Genomic DNA, 24793 nt, shown 5'->3' with positions numbered 1-24793 from the left:
TACAAACTTCAACGAAATTCAAATTCGTCATCTACAGAAACCCTTCCTTTCTGTTGCTCACCTTGGTTACAAACTGGCACAGGAGGATCCCATGTGAAATCAGGCTGACACTGAATGCGAGAACTGCCTTTCAAGACATAACCATCCTCACATTCCAGAGTCACATTAGTTCCGATCTGAATCACAATTTCTGATTTTTCCTTCTTGCCACCAGAAATCTGTGGGAGTGTGCAGCCTACTGCTGAAAATCAAAGATAATGAAAAAGGCGTATCAGGAAAAAAAGGTGATGATGGGAATTATCTAAAATTTACAAATACTTTTTGATAATTTACTTTTGCCCCTGTGACTGATAAACTTAATACAGTAATAAATTGTGAGTTTAGACAAACTGTAGAAAACCCTTTTTTCTCTTCCTCTAGATTGCATGGCTCGGCTCACTTGTCCAAGTCATCTGTTGCCATTTTCTTTTAAAGCATATATTTTAAAGCAAAACACTGATCATGCGTCTTACAGTATCGGGGCCTGCAAATTTCAAACCCTCCTTATTTTGGCAGTAGGAACTAAATTTGGAAATAATTTGGGGGATGGAGAAGTAGCTATCTGGAACGCTCATCAGGCTTGTTCTTGTAATTAGAGTTGCAGTAGCAGCTATTCTGAGAGGACCTCAGAAAAGGAAGACAAAATTGGATAAACTGGATAAATACTGCTGGCCAACAGAGGCAGCTAGGGTCCTTTATGGCTGTGGAGAAATTACCGGTACATACACACTTACATTCACAGTGTGGGACAGGAAGACTCCACACACCAGATGCTGTGCAATTCAGTGTTGCCTCCCCTATTAGTACATAACCAGGTTGACAGCTGTAATTTACAGATTTCCCATTGGTATATTGTATTGATTCTGGTGCACTGTAATTTCCATGCTGGACATATGGAGGCGAGGGGCACTGTATCACTGAAAAGAGAAATAGAAAGTAATGTTCCTCTGCACTAGTCAGTAAGTGAGAGAGAAAATATCTCCAGCAATATTATACATAACCTTCTGGACAGAATCCAGAAAGGATTTGCATTTAATCAGGAATTCCAAATTCTTGCCATGGTTCTCAAATGAATGGAACATTTCAGAGCATGTTATTTGCCCAAACTCATGCCTGCTGCCTTAAAAAATAGAGCTCAAGTTCCAGGTGATGCCCATGCTGGTCTTTGGGGGTGGTGGGGTGCTGCTGCTGCTACAATAGATTTGTGACACATTAAGTGATACCTTGCACTCTGGGTTCAAGAAATATTTAGAGAGCGAGAGCTTGACAATATTGCAATAAATTTCACTGGTGATTCAGAGGTCTAACAAGTTAAGCTAGGTATGAACTCTGACTACCTTCCTTGAAATCCTTGATGCCTTGCATTACTGTATGTAATTGTTGTATATGCTGTATGTTGTGGTTTGCTGTTTGGCAAAATGCAATGAAATTCTTATGGCCTTTGGTTAATACAATAAACTCTTTGGTTGGTAATATACATAATAAATAAACTTTCAGAATATAGTATCTAAGTCAGGAGTCCAGCCTTTAAATTGTGCAGTAGTTTGGTTTGAGCCCTTCCAAAGTTTTCCTTTTCTTTCTATGCTTTCTCATTTTCACTGTATCTGAAGAAGTGTGCATGCACACGAAAGCTCATACCAAAATAAAAACTTAGTTGGTCTTTAAGGTGCTACTGAAGGAATTTTTTTATTTTACTTCCTTTTCTTGTGTATTCAATAGCTGTACCAGTGATTATTTCTATACTTTTAATAAATAATTAAGTACAGGAGCCTAACATAATATGCCTGAAAAAGCAGAAGGACAGCTGTTGCTTAAATTAAATTAAATTATGCTTAAATTAAATTAAATTAAAGCATGCTTTAATTTACTACTGGCACCCACTGCAGTACAGTCAATAATATGTTCTGAGTATTGACGTTACAGTAGTAATTTAGGGTCTCAGTCACAGGCACCCCTGCCCTGGCATAAAGTGTTCCAGGACCCATAAACATTTTCAGAAGGGCATTAATCCATACAGCGGCCTCCCAAGATGTAACCTTTCCTAATCTGGCTGAACTTTTGTGGAGGCATTGTCCAACACCCTGGTCAACTTGGCAGGACTTCCACTGATAAAGCAAGTGCTTGCTTTCACCACTTGCCAATCTGGCTTTGTCTTTCCTAACGGACAGCTCACATCCTCAATTATCCTATGCAAAACAAAACTCTGTATGATACATTTCCAAAATATGTGCTTCCAGTTTGAGGCAGCACTAATGTAAGAATGTGTCTGAATCAAAAATTTTCCAATGAAGAGGGGAACAATAATGGGTAAACATCGAAACAAAATTTAGTAGCTTGCACTCTTTGAACAATTCTGAAAGATCCTGAAATCCAGAAACCTACTTTTGCAGTGAGGAGCAGGGGAAGACCATGTGCCAGATGGTGTGCAATAAATAGTTGCCTCTCCATTTAGAGAGTAGCCAGGCTCACACGTGTATTTCACAGACATTCCACTAGTAAACACTGACAGTTCCTGGTGGCTGTGATCCCCATTTTGGATTTTTGTGGGTTGCTGGCATCGAATCTCTGACAGGATAAAAGACGAGGAAGCTAGGAAAAAGTAAATAAGATTCTTGACCCCAAGGAATCATAATTGTTATCTATATGCAGATAGTATCTCGAATGACCTAATTCAGTGCACTTGATTTCTCTTTCCAGCTACAGAAAGATGTAGGGGCAAGTAATTGTAACATTCTTCACCATGGGAGGCAGAAATAAACCCCTAAATTATGGCACCCTATGCCCAAAGCTTTCACTATACGCTGAAGATGCATGTCTTTACCCTTTGATTTTGTGGGTCACATCTCTCTCTCTCTTTTTTTTTTACTGAATTTGTACTGTTCTCTTTCATTTCTACTTATTTTACTTGTTTTATCATTGTAAGTGCTTTATTTGTTTTTATAATTGTATATTACATTGTTTTAACCCTTCCTGAGTTCTTATGAAGAGTGGGTAAGAAATATAAGAGTTGAATAAAACACCCATTGCACCTCTTCTTTCCCCCCATAAATACAGGTATGTCATATCTTTTAATAAACTGACTTCAATCCAATCAAGGAAAAACAGAGAAAATTATTGATGTGGGCACACACTGTGACAGGGATGAGGGAACCTCTGGCCCATCAGGTCTCTCTATTCAGCCCCAGGCCAAACTCCTCACTTCACTTATAATATTGGCACTGTCCTTCAACTGAAATGGGTGATATGTCTCCAATGTCCTGGCTCTCACTGGAAGAACTACAAATCGGGGTATGGTTTCTGCCAAACCTTTAATGCTCGTGTAAGAGAGAGGGCTTGCAGAGAGCAGCCCACTCTGCTTACTTCCATCAGATGGGAGAGCAGCAGCAAGTCTGGGAGTTTAAATCAGGAACAGGAAGGGTTAAGACGGGTCCAGGGCTCTGCAGAGTCCTGGTGGCTCAGCTCCAGGTTGGTAGCAGGGAAGCAGGGGAGGAGCTAGCTTCAGCAGGGGCTGGGAAGGAGGTAGACCGGCACCTCAGGAGCCTGGTTTGGGACCACAGAGGACCCATAGAGCAAGGAGGAGGGGCGTTGGGATGCCCAGTCTTAAAAGGGGGGTCAGAGCCCACGAGACGCCATTGTGGGCTTCTGCCCCATGCAGAGCAGACATGATTTGAGACATCTCACCACTGTATATAGCATGCACAATAAAACTATGAAAATCCAGAGGATGTGTGGAGTGCTTACTCGGGAGTAGCCAACAGTACACCCACCTGTGACAGCTCGTATTACTAGGACACCTAAGCACTTCCATTTTCACCTTCACTCCCTTTTCCCTCCACCCTCCCCCTTCCTTTTCTCAACTTTCCTTCCCACACAGATCACCTCCATTTCCATACCTTACATTTTATCCTGTTATGCAGCCCCCTTTGCATACAGTCACGCCCACCTACCCACACATACCATTATTATGTTCAACTCTTCCCTGACTCCTCTTTTTCCAATTCTCACTTGCACACAGACCACCCACCTCCATTTCCACACTCCTCCTCCCATTTTGCAGGTCCCTTTATGCCCAGAAACCATGCTAATACATGTAAAGATGAATAGCACTTTAAGAGTCAGCCTATCAGTCAGTTCTTTACACAGAGTTTAGTTCAGTTGATGGATGTTGTAAATAGATAGGTATTGCTTTCTAATAAAATATACCTTTTAAATTACTACATTAAATCTGGAACTTCATGTTTCAGACAACACATGGTAACCATAGCTGCCAAGTTATCCCCTTTTTTAAGGGATTTTCCCTTATGCTGAATAGGCTTCCTCGCGAGAAAAGGGAAAACTTGGCAGCTATGATGGTAACAGGAGTGAAACATGTGATTGTGGAATTGCAGTTTGGAATATTTGAAGTGAGAACAACAGAGCCTTTCCTAACTCCCTGGAAACTGCCACTTTCCCTCACTCTGGGTCACCCACTGTTCACTCTACTCACACTTCTGCCATAGTTTAAGACCATTTATTTTCCCCACAGTTTCCTTTACTCAAACTTCTGCTCTTGTTTAAAACCACCAGTTTAAAACCCATGTCCTCTTTTGCCATCGTCCCCCATGCGGATTTCATGCAAATCCACGATTGGGATGCAGGACTACACATCCTCGAATGGGGGCTGCCTGATGATAACCTTACATTTTTATATAGATAGCAAGAGACCTAATACTCAATATCATCCTATATAATAAAGTCCCTGTGTCTCTGCGTCCAGTCCCTGTGTCTCTGTGTCCGCACTACTGCGCATGTGCCCCACGGACACAGGGATTGGACGCAGAGACTGGACGCACGCACGCGCTCTCCCCCCAACCCCTCTGCCTACCGTTTACCTACCTGCGGCCGCCAACTGCCGCTCCCCGTGCGAGCGAGCGCGCTCCGTCTCCACGCAGGCGCACTCACTTCTAAGCAGCAGGAAGCCGAGGAAGCTGAAGTGGCAGTGGGCGCTTTCTTGGCGAAGGCAAGCAGGTGGGCTGTCTGCCCACTTGCCTTCACCGAGGAAGTGCCCGCTGCCGCTTCGGCTCAGCAGCAGCAGCGCCTCCTCGGCGAAGGCAAGCAGGCAGACAGCCCACCTGCTTGCCTTCGCCGAGGAAGCCGAAGGGGCAGCGGGCGCTTTCTGGGTGAAGGCAAGCAGGCGGGCTGTCTGCCCGCTTGCCTTTGCCGAGGAAGTGCCTGCTGCCTCTTTGGCTTGGCGGCAGCAGCGCTTCCTCGGCGAAGGCAAGCAGGCAGACAGCCCGCCTGCTTGCCTTCGCCAAGGAAGCCGAAGCGGCAGCGGGCGCTGAGGGAAGCCGGCTTTGGCTTGGCGGCGGGAAGAAGGGGAGGAATTCCTCCCCTTCTTCCCACCACCGCCAAGCCAGTCCCCGAGCCGAAGTGCGGCGCGGCGGGGGCTTTTCGCCATTTGCCTTCCCAGAGCCAAGGGGGAGGCAAACGGTGAAAAGCACCCGCCGCGCCGCACTTCGGCTCGGGGACTGGCTTGGCGGTGGGGGCTTTTCGCTGTTTGCCTCCCCCCAGGGCTTCCCCTCCGTTCCCGCCCGGCTAGCACCCGTTTACTTAATGGGCTGAATGACACTAGTAATATAAGAAATACGGTATAGTACAGTACATATAGGCTGTAAAGTGGTTCTCAATGTTGTCAGCACTGCATGCCACTTTTATTATTAGCACTGTTATCCATCTGGAAAAGCGAGATGAGCGCGCAACCCCAGAGTCGGTCACGACTGGACCTAATGGTCAGGGGTCCCTTTACCTTTACCTATAATTGTTTTATTATTTTATTATATTTTAATAGTATCATTGTTATTCATCTGGAAAAGCTAAATATATCGCAACCTACGTTGTTTCCTTTTACAATGAGGAACAGATTGATCCCATGTTCCAGAAGACAGACAGTGTATTGTCGCAGCTCCAGTAAGAATGTAGTCAGGGTCACAACGATACGTCACAGAGGAGCCATAAGGAAAATCTTCCAAACCTTCAGGGTCACGTTCCCCATTGGCAATTGCTTGAGGTGCTGGGCATCCTGTGGAGAAATGTTTCAATGCAGAACTATCATCAGAGATTTTACTTAGATCTGTAAGACCTAAGCCAGGACAACTGCACTTTAGGCAGACATGCATTAACTACAAGGGCTACTGAATTGTACAGAGTCATGTGCACATCTATGGATCAGGGACAGTGGTTGTACAACTGAATGAAAATAACCTTTGCATTTTGGAAGTTTAGTCCAGTTCACAGTGTTTGAGCCTTCCAAAATACAGGTAACCAGATACTCTCCATCGAGGGAATAACCGGCATCACAAATGTATATTACAGAACTCCCATAGGTGAGGTCTTCTCCTATATTCTTTCCATGTACAATGCTTGGTGGAGGTGGACAACGCATTACTGCAAAAAGAAAAGAAAAACAGAAGTAGATATAATGATGCTAACTGAGAATTCCCAAGTATCACTTGCTCTGTGTTTTTAGCCAACAAGGATAGGCAGGGAAATACAAACCTTCACACTGGGGTAAAGGCTGACTCCAAGCTCCAGAGGCTGTACACTGACTGGAAGCCTTGCCACGTAACAAGTAGCCACGGTCACAGGTGTAATTTACGTATCTTCCTGTAGCAAAATGAGCTTCCCCGTGGCCATTGTGATCGCCATTTGGAATAGGCAGAGGAGGGGGACACTGCAATTCTAAAGCAAAACTATATGAGCATCAAGCTTGTCTCAAAGCAAGCTTTTAATCAACTCATGGGTGCAGTAGAAACCCTCCCAATTCTTGATCCGAGTATCACAACTCCTTCACTATAGTAGATTCTACTTTAGAAAATAAACAAATAGAAAAAAGTAAAAATAAATAAATAAAACATTTACCTCAAGGCATCATAATTGCTTCCTATGTGCAGATAGGAATGAGCTAAGCTGGTACGCTAGATTTCTCCAAGTCACATGATACAGAAGCTCTTCCTGTAAGCCATTAAATGTCCACAGAGATCCAGGTTCAGAGAAAGTATTCCTGGTTCAGAGGTGCTGACATTGTTTTAAAAGGGCACCATTGTGTGAACTCGTCTTGTGTGAACTACTGCCTTTAAGGCAGCATGTACTGTGCCCTGTGAAAAAGGCCACCAGTGCCAGCGAACAGGAATATGGGGATTAAAGCACAGAAAGTTGGTTCTGAACTTGTGGGTCAGGTAAAGCCTGGGCAAAGACAGGACATCTGAAGCAACTAGTGGTTGTTCCCAGATCTAGGAACTCCTAATCCACAGTCTCTGTCCAACCAGGATTGAGTGCATCTCCCTTCCTTTACTAGTGATATTGCCTATTGGTTGGATTTCTATTTCAAAATTCAGTTCAATCAATTAAAAGCAGAACTTGTTGGGTTTTCCCCTCTTGTGTTTAAGGGAAGGGCCTTAGCTGAACTGTAGAACATTTGTTTCATGAAGATTCCTGACTTCTCCAGGTAAGGCTGGAAATGCCCCTCCAAAACACAACTGTGTGACTCCATTTAAGGCAGCTTCCCATATTCCTAATTTGGGAGGGAAGTACGCCGGATTTTCTTTTGTGGGAGTGTTAGATAAGTTGGTTAGATAAGTTTGTATGTTTCATGGCTCATATCTGGAAACTCCCAAGGAGGACCTCAACAGATTTAACTACGGTAACTTTTTTGCTTATCACAGAAAAATGAAATCCAGTCAAAGTTGTGCTTAGTACCTACCCCTTACACAGATGGGTGTGGGAGAATCCCATGTGCTGTCAAACTGGCACTGAATTGTATGGTTGCCTTTCAGGATATAGCCAGAGTCACATTCAAATGTAATTGTCTCTGTGGGCTTAACTTGCCCTATAGATATTGTTCTTCTTCCATTCTGAATTTTTGGACTTACACAGCCAGTGACTGCAAAGGAAAATATATGTCAGCTGCAATAAGGAGCATATTGTAGAACCGTTTTCTTAATACGTTGAATGCAAAGCTCAAAATTTATATTATTATATAAGGCTCTTTATGGATCAATAGCAAGATATCAATAGCAATAGCAAGATATCAATAGCAATGTACAGTTTGGAGTTAGAAAGTCTCAGCTTGGACTGCCTAGGAACAGCAAGGAAATGAGAACCAAAAAAGAAAAAAATGGTCACTCCATTGGTCAGGCCTTGATCCATTAATGGAGCTGTATATATGTGGCTCACACATAATATTTGAGATGCCCCTCCCTTAAGGACTTAACTGGAACTATAATTTTCAATGCAGAAATAAGGAACTTGTATGAACGTTCAGTTGCATTTTAAATCTGTTTTGTGGTTAGCCTATACAAAGCCAAAATGAAAATCCAGTGTAGCAGAATACTTGCATTCACAGCGTGGGACAGGGAGACTCCACACACCGGATGCTGTGCAATATATAGTTGCCCTTCCTATTAGCACATAACCAGGGTCACAGCTGTATTTTACAATTTTTCCACTGGTATATTGTTCTGATCCCAGAACCCTGTACTTTCCATGCTGGACTTTGGGAGGTGAGGGGCAATGTATCTCTGGAAAACAACAACAACAACAACAACAACAACAACAACAACAACAACAACAACAACAACAACAACAAGGGAAGAAGGTATTGTTCCTCAGCAAGACAGACAGAGAGACAGACAGGCGATACATCCAACAATAACATACATAAAAAGTCAGCTTCCTACATTAGATCATAGTACAGTGTGATTAAAATTGGTTTAAAATGCCTTCACTTCAGTTTTTAAACATTACTGTATTAAACAACTTTAGTTGTGTGCTTGTTATTTCCCTTTGTGTTTTTGATCTTTGTTGTGCATACAGCAGTAGTTGTTGCATGCATCCATAGCTGCCCACTTAAACTTCAGCCATCCCTATGAAAATCAGAAGTGCATAATTTAAATGTTTTAGGTACTATCCTCCTGATAGCTACAGGGATGGTAAGAGAGCAACAAGAATAGTGGGTTTGCAAAAGGACAACAGCAATGCATACTCACAAAATCACCCACCTCCACAAACACGGACTTAATGGACCAATACAACCAACAAAGCAACAATAAAACATGTCGGGTGGGGGAGAAATATATACAGTTTTTATATGAAAAATGAAGGATGTTTTCTGAAGGGAAAAAAGCATGCAACACTCCATAAGAGGGTTAATGACGTGGCTACACTTCAGTCATTCAACAACAATAAAAAGAGCTCACAGAACCCTAACTTCTAACCCATTATTTGTAAATCACCAACTACTGCAACATTATTAGCTACAGTGGACAGAAAACAAGGCTGCCCCCCCCAATTTCTGCATACATATTTCAGAATTATTCTCAGTCCTGTCGGAACAACTGGAACTGCTGTTGAACATCAAGGCAACTTCCAGCTTCTCTGTACAGAGGAAGTCTTACGCTTGGGGGTTCATATTCCATACTTACAAACAATGCTGCTTACCTTTATATACTAAAATACCATGGACCTGCACCTCAGCATAAATGCAAATTCTGATCTTTCTGGTAAAGCAAGGTCCTTCCCTTCACCACCCAGATCTTGAGTAGCTTACACAGTGGAAAGAGATGCTTCTATGAGGTAGACTGCATTTCCACAGCAGGCTAAGAGAACTTTGAGTAGCCTGAGACTTCTCAAGAGATGTAGGAGCAAGGAACATACATCTAAACCTGTCCCATTTCATTGAATTTTGTATTCAATTAGCCGATTGATGAAGCTGCTCTCCCAAAAGACAAATGTTTATTATAGAAAGCAAAACACTCCTTGTACACATATGAAGTCATAAATTATCTATACTTTCTTATTTCCTTCCACTGCGAACTACCAGTATTTTTTTTTAACATATAGTGTGTCAGGAATGAAATATCTTTTGTAACAATGTTTTCAGACTCGTATGATTTGCATATGCTGCTTGAAATAAAAAGGCTGACTCACCTTTGCAGTTAGGCGCTGAGGAGTTCCAAGACCCGGATGCTGTACAAAAAATTCTGGCATCTCCTATAATGCTGTATCCAGGATCGCAACTGTATTCTACAAACCCCCCATTAGTAAAACCTTTTGCTTCCTGACTGCTGTATTTCCCGTGAGCGACCACTTGAGGTGGGGGGCACTGCACTGTTGAAAGAGAGGGTAAAGTATATCAGGGAGCTGAAAAATGAAAACTGTCACAAAATCTGGGATTGTGACTCAGATTACATCTTCCAAATGCTAGTGGATGGATATCACAGAGGACATAAAGCTGAACACAGTGCCGGATTTAGGGCGGTGTGTACTAATGTGAAGTTTCAGTGAGCCTAATATACTATAAATCCCAAGAGGGGTGGACCACTTCTCTGAATCACTGTGGGTGGTGAGCTGCAGGCCCCAAGAGTAATTTAGTACCAAGCTAGAAGTTCCTAAAAGGGCAAATTCTGACCCAATCCCTGTGAGTGGCGATACTGTCTACGTAAGCAAGCAATTGCCAAGCAAGTCCAGCACAGTCAAAGTCTACTTCAAATAAGGAACCCTACCAAATAAATGAGGGGATTAAGAAAAGGAAGTTGAACAGAAAAGTTGCAATATTCCCAGAATGCTGGGGAGGGGAAAGTTATTCAAAAACCACAGTAATAGAAACTCACTAGAATCTAAACTGCAGATCAGGAAAAGTACCACCAAGGAAAGAGGATGCCAGCATGGTTAAACAGCAGAGTCAAGGAAAGTATTAGAGGCAAGAAGACTTCCTTCAGAAAGTAGAAATCTTGTTCAAATGAAAATAAAAAGGAGCACCAATTTTAGCAGAAGTGCAGGTGACAGTAAGGAACAAAGACCAGTGTTAACATCAGTATAGATGATAAAAAGCAATTATATCCTCTGTTGCTGAGATTGTACAAAATGTCATCTTAAATACTTTCACAACGTGGCAGAGGGCTGCTCCACTCTCCAGAAGCTGTGCAGGAAATAGATGCCTTTCCAACGAGTGAGTAACCAGGATCACAGGAATAATTTACAGACTTCTGAGAAGTAAACACTTCCCCAGAAAAACCATTGTGATTTCCATTGGGTATATCCAGAGGCAAGGGGCACTGTGATACTAAAAGAAAAACGAAATAGGAGAGAACATTCACAATAGCATATCAATGGCACATTTAACTGAAAATGTATTTAATTTTTTAAAAATATTTTTATGTATTTATTTAAATTTCTATGCCACCCTTCATCTGAGGATCACAGGGCAGTTTACAATATAAAAACGCAAAAATACAATATTACTACTTGTGTGAACATTTACTGCAGATATTCCTGCTTCCTTCTATAACTAAAGAACTATAAATGCTCCCTGATTATTGAAGTTGCGAGCATGTATGTATCCAACTCATATTCATGCTTGCATATATATGGATGCTTCGTATTTATACTTGCCCAGTTCACAGTGAGGTAGAGGAGGGTCCCATGTACCATCTACTTGGCAATGAATCTCTCTTGTTCCTGATATTTTGTAGCCAGCATTACAGTCTAAAGTCACCCTTTGGTTATATGTGTAGGTGTCTGAATAACCAGTTACTATCCTTCCATTCCTTACTTGAGGGGGTGGACACTGAGTCACTGAAAAGACAAAGTTTCAACAAGCATACAGTACTGAAGGTAAAAAGGGAAATACCTGTTCTCTGCATATCTGTGCGTTTAGCTGGCAGTATTATAGGCATGTGGATTGTGGGCTGATAGAATAGGGTGAGGAACCTCAGGCTCAGGGCCCAAATGTAGCCCACCCTGCTTCTCTATTTGACCCTCAAGTCTCTCCCCATGTTCAGGGCTGGATTAAACCTTAAGCAAAATAAGCACGTACTTAGGGCATCAAGGGAAGGGGGGCGCCATAAAAAAATTCAGTTGCTGGATTTACCATGGACCATATGGCACAGCTGAACCAGGTTCCACAAAAAAGGTTCCCACAGTAAGTGAAAAATGAATACACATGGACACACACAAATAATAATAATAATAATAATAATAATAATAATAATAATAATAAATTAGTAATAATGAATTAGTAACAATAGAGAGTAATGATATACATTATTCTTGGGAAAACCACAAAATTAGAATCTGGTAACTGGTAAACTGCCACTTGGTTCACTGAGGCTCATGTAATCGTTCTTATCTTGGTCATTTACGCTGTCCTGTTCAGTCACCCACTGAGAGTGAGTGCAGCAGTGTTCAGTACAGTGTTGCCAGATTTGGGGGGAGGGGGGGTTCCTTCAAATTTGGAGATTTTTAAAGGCCTTGGTGAGAATTGTTATCTCCACAGCTTTTCTTGGGGTGTGTGTGTTGGGGACAGCAAAATAAAAACCACATCACGATTAACTCATCAATTTATTAATTTCTCAGCTGAGCTTCAGCAATTTCACTCATGTGCATCGCAAGTTCAAGTGCAACAAAAAAATGTAAAAACAAGATTCAGTCACGCTGAACTTGATAAAATAATTGTAGAAGACAATGTTGAGTCTGCCTTTCCAAATGCAGACATTTGCTTTCATATATTTTAATATTAATAGTCACAATTACAGGTGAAACTCGGAAAATTAGAATATCTTCGAAAAGTGCATTTATTTCTTTTTTGTTTTTCTTTTAATTTTTACAAATGCTTTCTTTTGGAAATTCCACAGTAGTAAAACAAATAGTTACAATAATCAAAAAATAATAAAAAATAAACATCGCTATTAAATTTCATTAATTACATCCCATTTATAATTGACCCACCTAACGACAAATAATTACAATTACAACAAAGACTTGACATATCTTGCTTTGCATGCCATGCATCTATCTCATATATTGGTTTTACCTTTAAAGTTGCATTACTGAAATAAATGCACTTTTTGATGATATTCTAATTTTCCAAGTTTCACCTGTAGTCACAGACTGCTCAGCTAAGTGTTCATTTTCTCAGTTGAAGTATATTAAAAATCCCAACAGAACAGCTATGCAACAAGGCGGGCTGGATGCATTATCTCTACAAAGTATAGAAGCAGATGTGTTATGGAAGATTAGTTTTGAGGATCTGATAAAAGACTTTTCAATTAGAAAAAGCAAGAGAAAAGTAGAAGAAATAGTGGGTGGAAGGTGAGGGGTGTCAGTGGGGACAACGATGGAGTTAGGATTCCTGCCTTCTCTTTCCAGACATTAAGCAGGAGTTTCTTCGCCACTTCCCTACTCACCCTACCAAAGAACTGCATGTTTCACCTAAGGAGGAATGCAGATCTGATTAACAACTGGATTTTATATTTTCAGAAATGGGGTTGTTATGTTGGAACCAACCATTATATGTCTTTTCATCCCAGCAGTCCTAATTATAGTTGTAGGTAGGCATTGCAGCTTGTACAATACTTGGGGACATTTTGGTTTGCCCCAATATGAATCCCCCACCCTTGCCTTTGCATGTTTTTAGGAATACAAATAGCTAATGGTTCTTCTTGTTGGAAAGTAATACAGTAATGACTGCTGTGATTTTGCCAAATGTTCATGCTTATTGATTAACACAACTTCCTGCAATTAACAAAATGGGATGGAGAATATTTAAAAACACACCTCCACAATATGCACGGCCACTCCAAACACCATTTAATCCATCCTTGGTAGTACAGTAAATAGTGGAATTTCCCACAAGAGGGTGATGCTTTTCACAGGTGTATGATACAGCTGTCCCATAGAAGAAGTCATCTATATACATGCCACTGTGCTTGCCATGGGGAACATCTGGTGGTGGGGAACATGAAATAGCTAGAGAAAGGGAGAAGACAAACATAAAGCATAAATGATGTATTCTGTTTTCTAATTCTGATGGCTACTATTGGAGCCAACAGATGAAGTTAACAGCGTATGTAATATTAATGACATAGAATACAGCCAATAGTGAAGAAAATAATACAAGACACCCAGAGCTCCATAATCTGCCATGGAGATTACATGAAACACAAGAACTACAATGGCTACTTATAAATACCAAAATAGAGAGCTGAACTATTCTGTAAGACACATAAATTAGATAATAACAAGACAGAGACTGACCACTTTCTTTAGGCTGAAAGCTTTACCAGCTTAGGAGAAATACAACTGAGGAGCATACAATAAAGAAAGTATTTTTGTTGTTGCTGCAGATACACATCAGAAGAGAGAGGATTAATGCTCCTCAACTGGAATATTGGAAGGAACTTCAGTCAACAATGAGATTGTTAACTACAATTCTGTGAAGACAATTTAAGGGATAGTAGGTACCGAAATGCTAAGGCCAAAGAAAGTAGCAATATTACAAACATTGTTTTAATAGTGTAAGACTAGGGACGTGGGTGGTGCTGTGGTCTAAACCACTGAACCCTTTGGGCTTGCTGATCAGAAGGTTGGCAGCCGATTGGAAAGTCAGCGGTTCGAATCCCCACAACGGGGTGAGCTCCCATTGCTCTGTCCCAGCTTCTGCCAACCTAGCAGTTCGAAAGCATGTCAAAGTGCAAGTAGATAAATAGGTACTGCTCTGGCGGGAAGGTAAATGGCGTTTTCGTGCACTCTGGCACTCGTCAGTGTCTTGTTGTGTCATAAGCGGTTTAGTCATGCTGGCCACATGACCTGGAAAGCTGTCTGTGGACAAATGCTGGCTCCCTTGGCAAAAAAAACCAAAATGACCGCCACACCCCACAGTCGTCTTTGACTGGACTTAACCGTCCAGGGGTCCTTTACCTTTACCTTACCTAGTGTAAGGTGTAAGATATTCCATAATGGTATTCCAAAAAACGAAATTACTGCCATACACACAGTCGCCTTTGACTGGACTTAACCGTCCAGGGGTCCTTTACCTTTACCTTACCTAGTGTAAGGTGTAAGATATTCCATAATGGTATTCCATTATTCTCATGATTTCATGGATAACCTGATACTATATTCTGATACTCTTGCCACAGGATTCCTGTGCTTTATAACTTTGCCATGTGACTGTGATACTGATAATGTAGGTTACACCAGTTTCTGTTAGTCTGGCATCCATCTTGGAACCACTCCCAAGAGCACAAGCCTTGAACCTGTTAAATTCCAACTTTTTCTCAAGAAATACTTTTGCTTTTTGGCCACTAGGTGGCAGCCATATACTGTATCTTAAAGGTAAAGAGACACCCCCTAACCATTAGGTCCAGTTGTAGACGACTCTGGAAGAGCTGTAGAAGTGAACCACACCTACTAGTTATTCACTGATTGTCAATATTTTTGTGCCAGTGATGCTATTTTTACATAGCTAACAGTCAACCCTTGTGGTGGATGGGCCTTGAATCAGCCTCCTGGGGACCCAGAGGCCATTCAGAGCTGGGTGGTGTGCATAGCTGCCAAGTTTTTCCTTTTTTTAAGGGAAATTCCCTTATGCTGAATAGGCTTCCTCACGAGAAAAGGGAAAGCTTGGCAGCTATGGTGGTGTGTCATCCTATCAGGAGGGAGTGGAGATTTAAATGTAGGCCTGGCCCACTGATAAGGACAAACAGATTTGTATCTAATGCTGTGCCTGCCTCACTTCTGCCACCTACCCCGCTGTCTTTGGGGAAGCAGCACTGGCTGTGGCACTGGTTTGGGGCAAGATCTTGCCAAAATCTCACGAGATCCTAAGATCCTATGAGACTTTGGTAAGACCTTACAAGATATCCCCAGATGTTGGTGCCACTGCTTCGCGGGCATCGCCATGGCGCTGGCAGCAGGGTGCAGCAGGTGAATTAATCTGTGATATTACAAAAAGCCTTATTAGGTCAAGCATTGACAGTGACATGCAGTTGACAAATGGATTTGTCATAAGATCTAGTCCCTGTGTCAGTGTCTTTGTTATGTGGTCTGTCATTTAGGTTTGGAGGCTGTCTGTAAGTAGGCATGAGCCTACTGCCCAAGGCTGTGATATATGTAAGCCTATGAGAGGGAAATGTTATTGTTCAGGACGGGTTGTAGATAATTGATTATACATTTCAGTGACTTTAGCTGGATGTTGCATGTGACAAGTGATGTTCTCTTCTAGGTCTATCCTATAGTAGATTTTCCCTTGGTGCCAGCCTTGCCTTGTCAATCTGTTTACCTTGTCAATCTGTTTTCTCCCCCATTTCATTGGGTCCATTTTATACTCCGATACATGTCTGATGCCACTGTTTAAGTTGTGGAGTGATATGGGTAGAAGCTGAAAACATGTAAGTATGTGTAGTGGTCAGTAGCTTCCCATTATGTCCATTATGTAATTGCACAGCAGTGTCCGGAAAGTGAACTTGCATTGACTGATTTAGGCTCAGGTGGAGTAAAAGTTATTAAGTCCTGGTGGAACTTCTCAGTTGCCCTCTGGAAAAATGATAAATGTTAAAATGTGTTCTACTTACGCAGACAAATAGCAGTTTCACCAGTCCATGCTGCTTTTAGGCCAGATATCACACACTGTCTGAAAGATAGACCAACTAGCCTGTACCTGAATTGAGATAGAAGCAATTATGGATTGTCAACTTCTTTATCCCAGGATGCACAGAACTAAATGCATATCACAAAATGTATGCAGTGTGTTATTAGAGGTCACTGCCCACACACTTCTACTGTGCTTGCTGCGGGTGTGCTGGCTCCTCAATAAAACCGCTTTAAACAACTTGTAGCAGAGTTTCTTCCTGGCAGGAAGAACAAGAGACTACGAGACTTGTGCAAAATACTCAGTCAAGAGTTACCTTTATTTCTTGGCTGGTTCACAAGCATTTTAATTGCGACTATATACAAAACTATTTACATACATCTTTCCACCATGGTATAAACTCACAGCATGTGAGTACTCTTTCCTCCTGCAGGATGTTGCAACCTGCTACTTCCACTTTTTATTTTCATCCCCAGCTGTAACCATTCAGCCTAGAATATCACTCCTAACTATTAAAGAAAGATTATTTAAACCTACAAGCACCTTTTTCTGTTTCTTTGAGGAATGACTTCCTAATGTGTACCCATTCAGAACCAATACCAAAGCTGTATATTGAGTGATTATCACAGTAAAATATATTCTTTACAGACCAGAATTCTCTCTTCTGCAAACCCTGCAATTCCCACAAGCATGCTGATATCTCCCTCTATCTGTGGTTCTGTCTCCAATCCTACTGGTACTCCCCTCAGCAGATAGCATAGCTGCCAAGTTATCCCTTTTTAAAGGGATTTCCCCTTATGCTGAATAGGCTTCCTCGCGAGAAAAGGGAAAACTTGGCAGCTATGGCAGATAGCATTAGGCTGCAAGACAAGTTAATGCCTGGGACTGGCTAAATCTGTCCTGGTAGGGGTCCTGTTTCTTCCAAATCTGCATTACAAGAATAAATTGATTTATAAACCTTTTCCTGCATAGGAAGTTAGGTGAGGGGGGAAAGTTAACTCCAATGACTTTTTCTTAAATTGTTAAAGGAAGAGCAGCCCTACCAGAAAAAGTAACCCTATTGATTTCCTAATGCTTACCCTTCCTCGCAGGTGTAATTTATAGTAGAACCAAATAAAAGATCTTTTGTTACAATCAGCCTGCCATTATCTGGTTCTCCTGGATATCCACATGATTTTCCTGTCAGAAAAAAAAAAGCAAACCATACAGAATTTCTCCCTGGAATTGGTTTTAAAGCAAATTTAATTAAAGCACAAAGGAAGAATGGTGCAACTTAATTAAACCACTTATATTAATATAACAATCAATACAAGGATGGTAAGAGACTCACTTTTGCAGAACTCCTGAACTCCTGACCACTCCTGATTTCTTATGCACATAAGAGAGGCCTTCAATCCGGGATGCTTAGCATAGCCTGGACGGCACATGTATTTCACAACTGAGCCAACAGGAAAGGAATTATTTTCTTTATACTCATTGAGAAGTTCAGCAAATTGTAAACTGGGTGGGGGTGCACAGCTACCTCCTGGTGAGATGGAGGGAGGAAGTAGGGAGGAAGAGAGGGGAAAATGAGGCCAGTGTTATTGTGAAGTTCAACAAAGTGTAATATTGTGGTTCTAACTTTAGACTAACCTCCAGTTCCTCCACCTATAATATAGCAGTGGTCCTCACCACTCTTCTCTCACCTGCACTGTATTTATTCATTCATTTGAATTTTATATTTAAAAAAATGCATATATTGCTATACAGAAAAAATTTCAATGCAGTTTACAACAATTATACATACATAAAACCATACAAAAAGTTTAAAATTATTTATTTTATATGTTTATATGTATGTGAAACATAAAATAGGATAATGGGATAATTGCACCGAGCAGGAAATAATATGTACAGCACAAAAATGAGAGAAGCAATTTCATCAGTGGGAACAAGATGTGATGTCCAGTTCCTTACTCAAGCAGATTAAAGAACATTCAAACTGTTTTATTTCTTCTGTTTCTTGGAAGGTGGTAGTGCCTTCACTATTATAAGAAGGACCTTCCTTCAACAGTTGCCAGTTTGACTTTGGGCAGCAGCCAGCAAAGTACTGTAATTGCATTCTGCTTGTGCAACAAAACTTCTCACCCCTCTCTTTTCCCTGTAGGCCTTCTCCAAATCTGCTCCGGAAGGGTTGAGGGAACCCTAGAACAGGTTTAGGGTATGCACAGGGGGAGGGGGAGAAGGGGCAGTTCTACCGCACAACCAAAAGTCATTGCACTAATAGAACTACAGTACCTTGCAGTATCAGAAGGTCGGCGGTTCAAATCCCCGTGACAGGTTGCTTGGTCCCTGCTCCTGCCAACCTAGCAGTTCGAAAGCACCTCAAAGTGCAAGTAGATAAATAGGTACTGCTCTGGCAGGAAGGTAAACAGTGTTTCCGTGTGCGGCTCTGGTTCGCCAGAAGCAGCTTAGTCATGCTGGCCACATGACCTGGAAGCTGTAACGCCGGCTCCCTCGGCCAATAAAGCAAGATGAGCGCCGCAACCCCAGAGTCAGTCACGACTGGACCTAATGGTCAGGGGTCCTTTTACCTTTACCTTGCAGTATCACTCTTTGTCTCTTCTAAGGAACCCTTCAGAAGTTCCATTAATCTGCACAGAACTGAATTCTGTGTGACAGTTCTCTAAGGGTGTGCTTTCATTATAGGAAGAAGCACAACTTTATTTGCCTGGAACCAAATTTTCAAGGCTGAATGGAAGAAATGGTGTAAATATTGCTTTGTAGCTTGCCCTGCTAGAGCCAATATGGACAATCTTATGGTCAAAATATGTACCTTCACAGCGAGGGGCAGGGGAAGACCATGTACCAGATGCTGTGCAGTAAATAGTCCCCTCTCCAATTAGACCATAGCCAGGTTCACATGTGTATTTCACAAACATTCCATTAGTAAACACTGCTGCTTCCTGGTTGTATATCCCATTTTGAACATGTGGGGGTGGCTGGCATTGAATCACTGAAAGGGGAAAAAGGTGGTTACAAAGGAAAAACACATTACAAACATCCTTGGCTGTAAATTCCACATTTGTAAGAACTTAGTCATTTAGTGTGGCAGTACCTACAATTGGGAACTCCTTGCCTATTGATATCAAGCAGGTGCCTCCACTTTATTCTTTTTGGCGCCTGCTAAAAGCATTCTTGTTTTTTGCAAGCCTACCCTAATACTTAGAGAGTTGAAATAATTTTAATCTGTTTTACTATTTTAACTTTTGGGTTTTTTAAGTTGTAAAATTTCCTTGATTTTATTTTTGTAAACTAGTTTTAAATTGTTGTTGTTTTTTTACAATTAAGCAGTGTATAAATTTTATGAAGCAAATAAATAATAAATACTGTTAATAAGTGTGTGTCAATCTGAAATTTTTCTTTGGTTTATTAACCTAGATCATGGCATGAGTAAAGGTTGGCCTAACTTAATATGAAAGGAGCCCCCCCCCCCCAATTTATTGGTTCTGGTACCATTATTATATTTATGCTTTTTACAAAACATATACTAATTCAGATGAAACATTGTACATATCTATTGCACTTCTTTTTGGTTCTGCAATTGCATTATTTGATATGATTCCTATTTCAGGTTTCAGTCCAATCAATAAATCCCCAAAGGCTTATTTCCTCAATCACACCCTATTGCAAGTGTAGCCAACTTGGTGCACTTCAGTTGGGGTGGACTATAACTCCCATAATCTTTGCCTATTGACCATGGACTGGGGCTGATAAGAACTGTAGTCCAGCAACACATGAAGGGCACCAATTTGGCTATATTTATTCAGTGGAATGATTTAAGTACTTACACACCCCTGTATGGTATTGATTTGTAGACACTGGTATGGTATGGTATGGTATGGTATGGTATGGTATGGTATGGTATGGTATGGTATGGTATGGTATGGTACTGATTTGTAGACACTGGGTTTTTTAACATAAGGTCAGATGAGACTTTCATTCTTTTTGGTTCATATCTGAAACTGTCAAAGGAGATCCAAACAAAAGGAAAGCATTCCTGACTATTAGAAGCAAATGAAACATATACTAGTACCTACCCCTAACACAAATGGGCACAGGAGAATCCCATGTGCTGTCAAATTGGCACTGAATTGTGTGGTTGCCTTTCAGGATATAGCCAGGGTCACACTCAAATGTTATTGTCTCTTTGGGTTTAACTTGCCCTCTAGATCTTGTTATTCTTCCATTCTGGATTTCTGGATTTACACAACCAGTGACTGCAAATGAAAAAGGATAAAGCCATTATTAAATTCTATAATATGTGAGACCTGAGAGAAGGGTGTATTGCAGAAAATATAAAACTTTGATGTAAAATTCAACATTTTAACTTTCTAGGATTATAGACAACCTCTTAAAACTTTCCTGATAATTGGGAAGTGTATTGGTTTGATGTTGGGAAAGATTGAGGGCACAAGGAGAAGGGGACGACAGAGGATGAGATGGTTGGACAGTGTTCTCGAAGCTACGAACACGAGATTGACCAAACTGCGGGAGGCAGTGGAAGACAGGAGTGCCTGGCGTGGTCTGGTCCATGGGGTCACGAAGAGTCGGACATGACTAAACAACAACAACAATTGGTTTGTACATGTCCACAGAATGGAAGATGGCAGGATCCCCAAGGACGTACTTTTCGGGGAGCTAGCTTCAAGCACCAGGCCTGTTGACAGACCAACTCTGTGTTACAAAGATGTCTGCAAATGTAACATGAAGGCTGGCAATATCAACCCCGCCAGGTAGGAATTCCTTGCATCCAACCACAGTGCCTGGAGACAGGCAGTCAGGTCATGTATCCATAGTAGTTACCAGAGGAGACATGACCACTGGGAGGAGTGCAGAGAGCAGAACTGCCATGTTGCATATGCAGCAGCACAACTGGACACCTTTATCCCACTGCTGCCAGTTATTTATTGTGGATAGATCAGTTGGTTTAGAGCATGGTACCGAGAACACCAGGGTTGCAGGTTCAATCCCCATATGGAACAGCTGCATATTTCTGCATTGCAGTGTGTTGAACTAGATCAGGCATCCCCAAACTTCGGCCCTGCAGATGTTTTAGACTACAATTCCCATCTTCCCTGACCACTGGTCCTGTTGGCTTGGGATCATGGGAGTTGTAGGCCAAAACATCTGGAGGGCCGCAGTTTGGGGATGCCTGAACTAGATGATCCTCAGGTTCCCTTCCAACTCTAGAATTCTATAATCTGCTGCAGCTGCAGCAAAACATGTATCTCCTATCAGGGCCATCTTAAGCATACCCGGCGCCCTGGTACGAAGATCCCTTCGGCGCCCCCCCCCTTTTCCCAGAGTTGGACCCCCCCAGTCCTTCCAGCTTGGCGGCGGCGGGAGCTGCGTGGGGCTCGGCGGGGATGTCTTTGTGGCCTTGCGCCGCTGGCTAAGCTGCTGGGCGAGGCGCTAGCAGCGCCCGACAGCTCGGTGGTGCCCATGGCCTCGCTGCCGGTGCGGGGCGTCTTGCTCATGGGGCTCTACTGCGGCATCGGCAGCAGCACAGCCGGAGCCGCTGCCGCCATCGTGGCAGGAGCCGGAGCTGGGCCGGGCGCGCAGCTGGCCGCCTTTTATGTGCGCTTCCAGCCGGCCCGAGGCAGAGCCGGAGCCGGAGCGGCATCAGACCAGGCATCAGAAGCGGCAAGCGGCAAGCGCCGAAAGGTGGGTGCTGCAGAGTGAGGCGCTAGCGGCGCCCGACGGCTCGCCGGTGCGCGTGGCCTCGCTGCCGCGGCAGGAGCCAAAGCCGGAACTGGGCCGGGCGCGCAGCTGGCCGCCTTTTACGCGCGCTTCCAGGCGGCCTGAGGTGGAGCTGGAGCGGTGTCGGACCAGGCAGCAGCAGCGGCAAGCGACAGGCGCCGGAAGGTGGGCGCTGCAGAGCGGAAAAGGGAGACCGCCGCGCAGCTCCCCCACTTGCTGGGGCGCCCCTCTGTGCCCCTCTGCGTCCTCTCAGCCCCCAGGCGCCCTGGTGCATGGCGCCACTAGGATCAATGGGCGAGCCGGCCCTGTTCCTATATTGGTCTTTACAGCCACATCAGGTGCTGTAACTCTCCAAATGTTTGACTTTACTCTTGAAGACACACTGTTCCATTGTCTCCCAAGACAGATGTGTGCCAAGAGGACAACAATCTATTCAACATGAAGGCTGCAATCTCATCACACGTAGTAGTAAATTTAACAGAACTCAATGGCTCTTACTTCTGAGTAAACATGCGTAAGATTCCACTGCAAGGTATTAACTATGTTTCCTACATATTAATGATTGAAACATGGATTCATGGAACACTACCTTAAAGCACTGGGAGGGACACGGGTGGCGCTGTGGGTTAAACCACAGAGCCTAGGGCTTGCTGATCAGAAGGTCAGTGGTTCGAATCCCCGCGACTGGGTGAGCTCCCGTTGTTCAGTCCCAGCTCCTGCCAACCTAGCAGTTTGAAAGCATGTCATAGTGCAAGTAGATAAATAGGTTACCGCTACTGTGGGAAGGTAAACGGCGTTTCCGTGTGCTGCTCTGGTTCTCCAGAAGCGGCTTAGTCATGCTGGCCACATGACCCGGAAGCTGTACGCTGGCTCCCTCAGCCAGTAAAGCGAGATGAGCGCCGCAACCCCAGAATAGTCCGTGACTGGACCTAATGGTCAGGGGTCCCTTTACCTTTACCTTTATCTTAAAGCACTAGATGGTTTTCTCAAATAATTATTAGTTGAAACAGTCAAACATTTTACAGCAAGTGATTTGTGGATTGCTTCTTTGATTACAAGGAACATAAACTTTAGGAGGAACAGAAACAAGGAAGAGTCATGGGGAATTTCTGCTTATTATAGTTCATCATCATCATCATAGACTTTTATTGCGCTAGCCATAGGCCATGGCATCATTCGGAAAAATAACAAAAGAAAAAACCATAAAAATCTATTATAGTTCAAAAAAGCATTGCCTTCTATTGAGGCTCAGGTTAAAAGCCCTCATATTAGAAACACAGTCAGAAACAGTCTGAAAAGGAAGTCTCTTTGCAGGTGAGGAGTCTCATATGGAAGAGCTTCAAAGTGATACTTGCCCTGTTCACAGTGAGGTAGTGGAGGCTCCCATGTGCCATCCACTTGGCAATGGATCTCTCTTGAGCCAGCTATTTTGTGGCCAGCATTGCAGTCTAATGTCACCCTTTGGTTATATGTGTAGGTGGCGGAATAACCAGTTAATATTCTTCCATTTTCAATTTGAGGAGCTGGACAGCGAGTCACTGAAAAGAAGATGTATTTAATAAACATAGAGCTACAAAGGACAAAATAAAAGAATAGACCCTCACTCAGTGCACCTGTGCCTTTATCTGCTGAATCATGGACAGGTGGATTGATTTTGAAATTTTAGGAATATTGATAGTTAATACTTATTCTGTTAGAGCTATCAGAAGAAAACGCTTGCCACATTACCAAATCAACACAAATCGGACCTTTCTATATAAACAATAGAAGAACACAGAGTAACACTGGAAAACCACACCTCCACAATACGCACGGCCACTCCAAATTCCATTTAATCCATCCTTAGTAGTACAGTAAATAGTGGCATTTCCGACAAGGGGGTGGCCTTTTTCACAGGTGTATGTTACAGCTGTCCCATAGAAGAAGTCCTCCATGAACCTGCCAGTGTGCTTGCCATGGGGAACATCTGGTGGTGGAAAGCATGGAATACCTAGAAACAGAAACAGAAGATACATGCCAAAGACAATTATTTTAGCAGGTTTAAAAATAAAATAAAATTATTGTGTCTTAGTTTATTTTGCATCTAATCGTTTCCCTACCTAAGGATACAATAGTGCTTTCATTTAATTTGAGGAAATGCAGTTATTATCTTTGTAAATTAGAATCTGAAAGTTTTTTAATGCGCTCTGGCCAGGGGCAGAACTTCATTCTCCTCTGGCGGCAGCGGCGGGGGCAGTGAGCAGGTGGGGGTGTGGATGGCCTCCCGCAGGGGCATGACATGCATCCCCGGGGGCGTAGTGCGCCGCCTGCGGGGGCGTAGCGCCCAGCGTGGGGGAGGGGCAGCCACGATGGCACCCTGCTGGCATTGTGTCGCCGGGGGCGGTGAGCTCCCTCCGCACCCCTCTTCCTCCGCCAGTGCCTACTGCAATTGTATTTATGAAGGCTTATTTTTATATTTGTGAATTGTTATACTGAATTTGTTTTGTAAGAATGTCTGATGGTTTTGTAAATGTAAGAATAATAATAAAAATGTGGACCATGTGTTTTGATTGATAATATTGTGAAAATTAAGTCTGCTAGTGCCTACTAGCCACAAATACAAGAAAT

General features: G+C 42.7%; 1 protein-coding gene across 1 annotated transcript in view; it reads right to left on the bottom strand.

Annotated features, from left to right (window-relative positions):
- Window positions 1–24793, bottom strand: part of LOC118088521 (complement receptor type 1) — a 147776-nt gene that overhangs the window by 52822 nt on the left and 70161 nt on the right. Inside the window, exons 24-42 of the mRNA XM_088673598.1 lie at window positions 23985–24176; window positions 23542–23724; window positions 20524–20703; window positions 19260–19439; window positions 17775–17969; window positions 17524–17623; window positions 16428–16513; window positions 13630–13821; window positions 11467–11649; window positions 10955–11137; window positions 10003–10182; window positions 8412–8594; window positions 7778–7957; window positions 6574–6756; window positions 6280–6462; window positions 5912–6097; window positions 2422–2628; window positions 774–956; window positions 62–241 (exon numbers count right to left, since the gene is read on the bottom strand). Of these exons, the coding sequence (XP_088529724.1) occupies window positions 62–241; window positions 774–956; window positions 2422–2628; window positions 5912–6097; window positions 6280–6462; window positions 6574–6756; window positions 7778–7957; window positions 8412–8594; window positions 10003–10182; window positions 10955–11137; window positions 11467–11649; window positions 13630–13821; window positions 16428–16513; window positions 17524–17623; window positions 17775–17969; window positions 19260–19439; window positions 20524–20703; window positions 23542–23724; window positions 23985–24176 (3339 nt within the window). The remainder of the gene's footprint in view (window positions 1–61; window positions 242–773; window positions 957–2421; window positions 2629–5911; window positions 6098–6279; window positions 6463–6573; window positions 6757–7777; window positions 7958–8411; window positions 8595–10002; window positions 10183–10954; window positions 11138–11466; window positions 11650–13629; window positions 13822–16427; window positions 16514–17523; window positions 17624–17774; window positions 17970–19259; window positions 19440–20523; window positions 20704–23541; window positions 23725–23984; window positions 24177–24793) is intronic.

Source organism: Zootoca vivipara, chromosome 7 (genome assembly GCF_965207765.1).
Source record: "Zootoca vivipara chromosome 7, rZooViv2.hap1.1, whole genome shotgun sequence".
Classification (NCBI taxonomy): domain Eukaryota; kingdom Metazoa; phylum Chordata; class Lepidosauria; order Squamata; family Lacertidae; genus Zootoca; species Zootoca vivipara.
This window is presented reverse-complemented; position numbering and strand designations above follow the sequence as displayed.